Source organism: Trachymyrmex cornetzi, unplaced genomic scaffold (genome assembly GCF_001594075.2).
Source record: "Trachymyrmex cornetzi isolate Tcor2-1 unplaced genomic scaffold, Tcor1.1 scaffold1803, whole genome shotgun sequence".
NCBI classification, from domain to species: domain Eukaryota; kingdom Metazoa; phylum Arthropoda; class Insecta; order Hymenoptera; family Formicidae; genus Trachymyrmex; species Trachymyrmex cornetzi.
This window is the reverse complement of record NW_017296423.1, coordinates 15,366-16,747: the sequence shown is the minus strand read 5'-3', so window position 1 is coordinate 16,747 and position 1,382 is coordinate 15,366. Positions and strand designations below refer to the sequence as shown.

At 34.4% G+C, this 1,382-nt stretch overlaps 1 protein-coding gene across 1 annotated transcript in view; it reads left to right on the top strand.

The window, feature by feature from the left end:
* LOC108759352 (multidrug resistance-associated protein 4-like) overlaps nt 1-1,382 on the top strand; it is a 5,501-nt gene that overhangs the window by 2,446 nt on the left and 1,673 nt on the right. The window contains 3 exon segments of the mRNA XM_018504734.1: nt 605-781; nt 1,087-1,307; nt 1,309-1,379. Of these exon segments, the coding sequence (XP_018360236.1) occupies nt 605-781; nt 1,087-1,307; nt 1,309-1,379 (469 nt within the window).

Sequence of the window (1,382 nt, the reverse complement as noted above, 5' to 3'; positions counted from 1 at the left end):
CAATTAACTCATGTCATATCTGTATAATATTCTATCATATTTTGTCTGGTAGAAGAAATATTTAGCCATTGCAATCTTTTTGATTTTTTTTTACAAAAATGTAAAACTTAAAAAAATTTCTACGCCTGACAATCAGATTTTGTGTAATTTGATTTTTTAATAATTATAATAAACAGAACCATTTGTTTTTTTTTATTCCTGGCATGTAAATATGTGTCTGTTCAATCATCATATTTTACTTCGTAGAAGTAACATTCGTATCGTCATGAAATCTTATAACTCCTCTTTTTTTAAATAAAGCTTCGAAGGTCCGTATAAAGTCGAATTTTGCAACTTTGTTCTTAAAATACAGTGATACATAAAATTATTTGCATGTCGGCTACACTTTAATGCAGATTGAGTGACATATCAGATCGAATTTTTATTTGTCTTTTTCAGAAAAATCGTAGAAACTTGTTGATCCTTAATAATTAAATAATGAGTTTACTTTTATTTAGAAGTACGCATATTAATTTCAAATACGTGAATGTTCTTTTATCTGTCATTGGAATAATTTTATATTTTAACGCTAAATTATAAGTTAAATTGTAATCGTTAATTTCAGGTGGCTGAGATGCGAACAGTAGGCAATGTTTCCGGCAGAGTTTATACGAATTACTTACGCGCTGGTGGAAACTGGTGCGTGATGTCCATTGTGGCTATGCTTTTTATATTGACACAATTAGCAGCCAGCAGCGCCGACTTCTCTCTAGCCCAATGGATTGAAATAGAAGAACACTTTGTAAATGTCTATATACATGTTGCTAAAATAATTGGCGAATTGAGGCATAATCGCTTTTCCAGAAAATTGTAACGGTTATCCCTTCTTGCTCGGTCGGATTGACTCGTTGGAATTAAAGAAGAGAGAAATACTAATTTGGAAAAGAACAATAACTCCTTATCTATTTAGCTAATAAGAGTTAGTCTCGCTTGGCACATTTTCAAAAGTGTAATTTTTTTTAAACGTAAGCAGAAAGAAGTTTTTGTAGAAAGATCGTAGATCTCATTTTACATTAATCATATTTCGTTAATTGTATAATTTTATAGATGAACCAAACGGAAAACGGCGTCGTAGAGGACCCGAGGAGTCCCCTCACCCGCATGCAGTGCATCTACATCTACAGCGGGCTGATTGTGTTAACAATCATCATCACCCTTATCCGCTCATGGACGTTTTTTTGGACATGCATGAGGGCTTCAATGCGCTTGCACGATCGCATGTTTCGCAGCATTAGCCGCGTCACTGTGCGATTCTTTAACACTAATACTACGTGTACTCAATCGCTTTTCCAAAGACATGGGAGCCGTTGATGAGATGCTGCCCGCTGCGTTTATTGACTGTC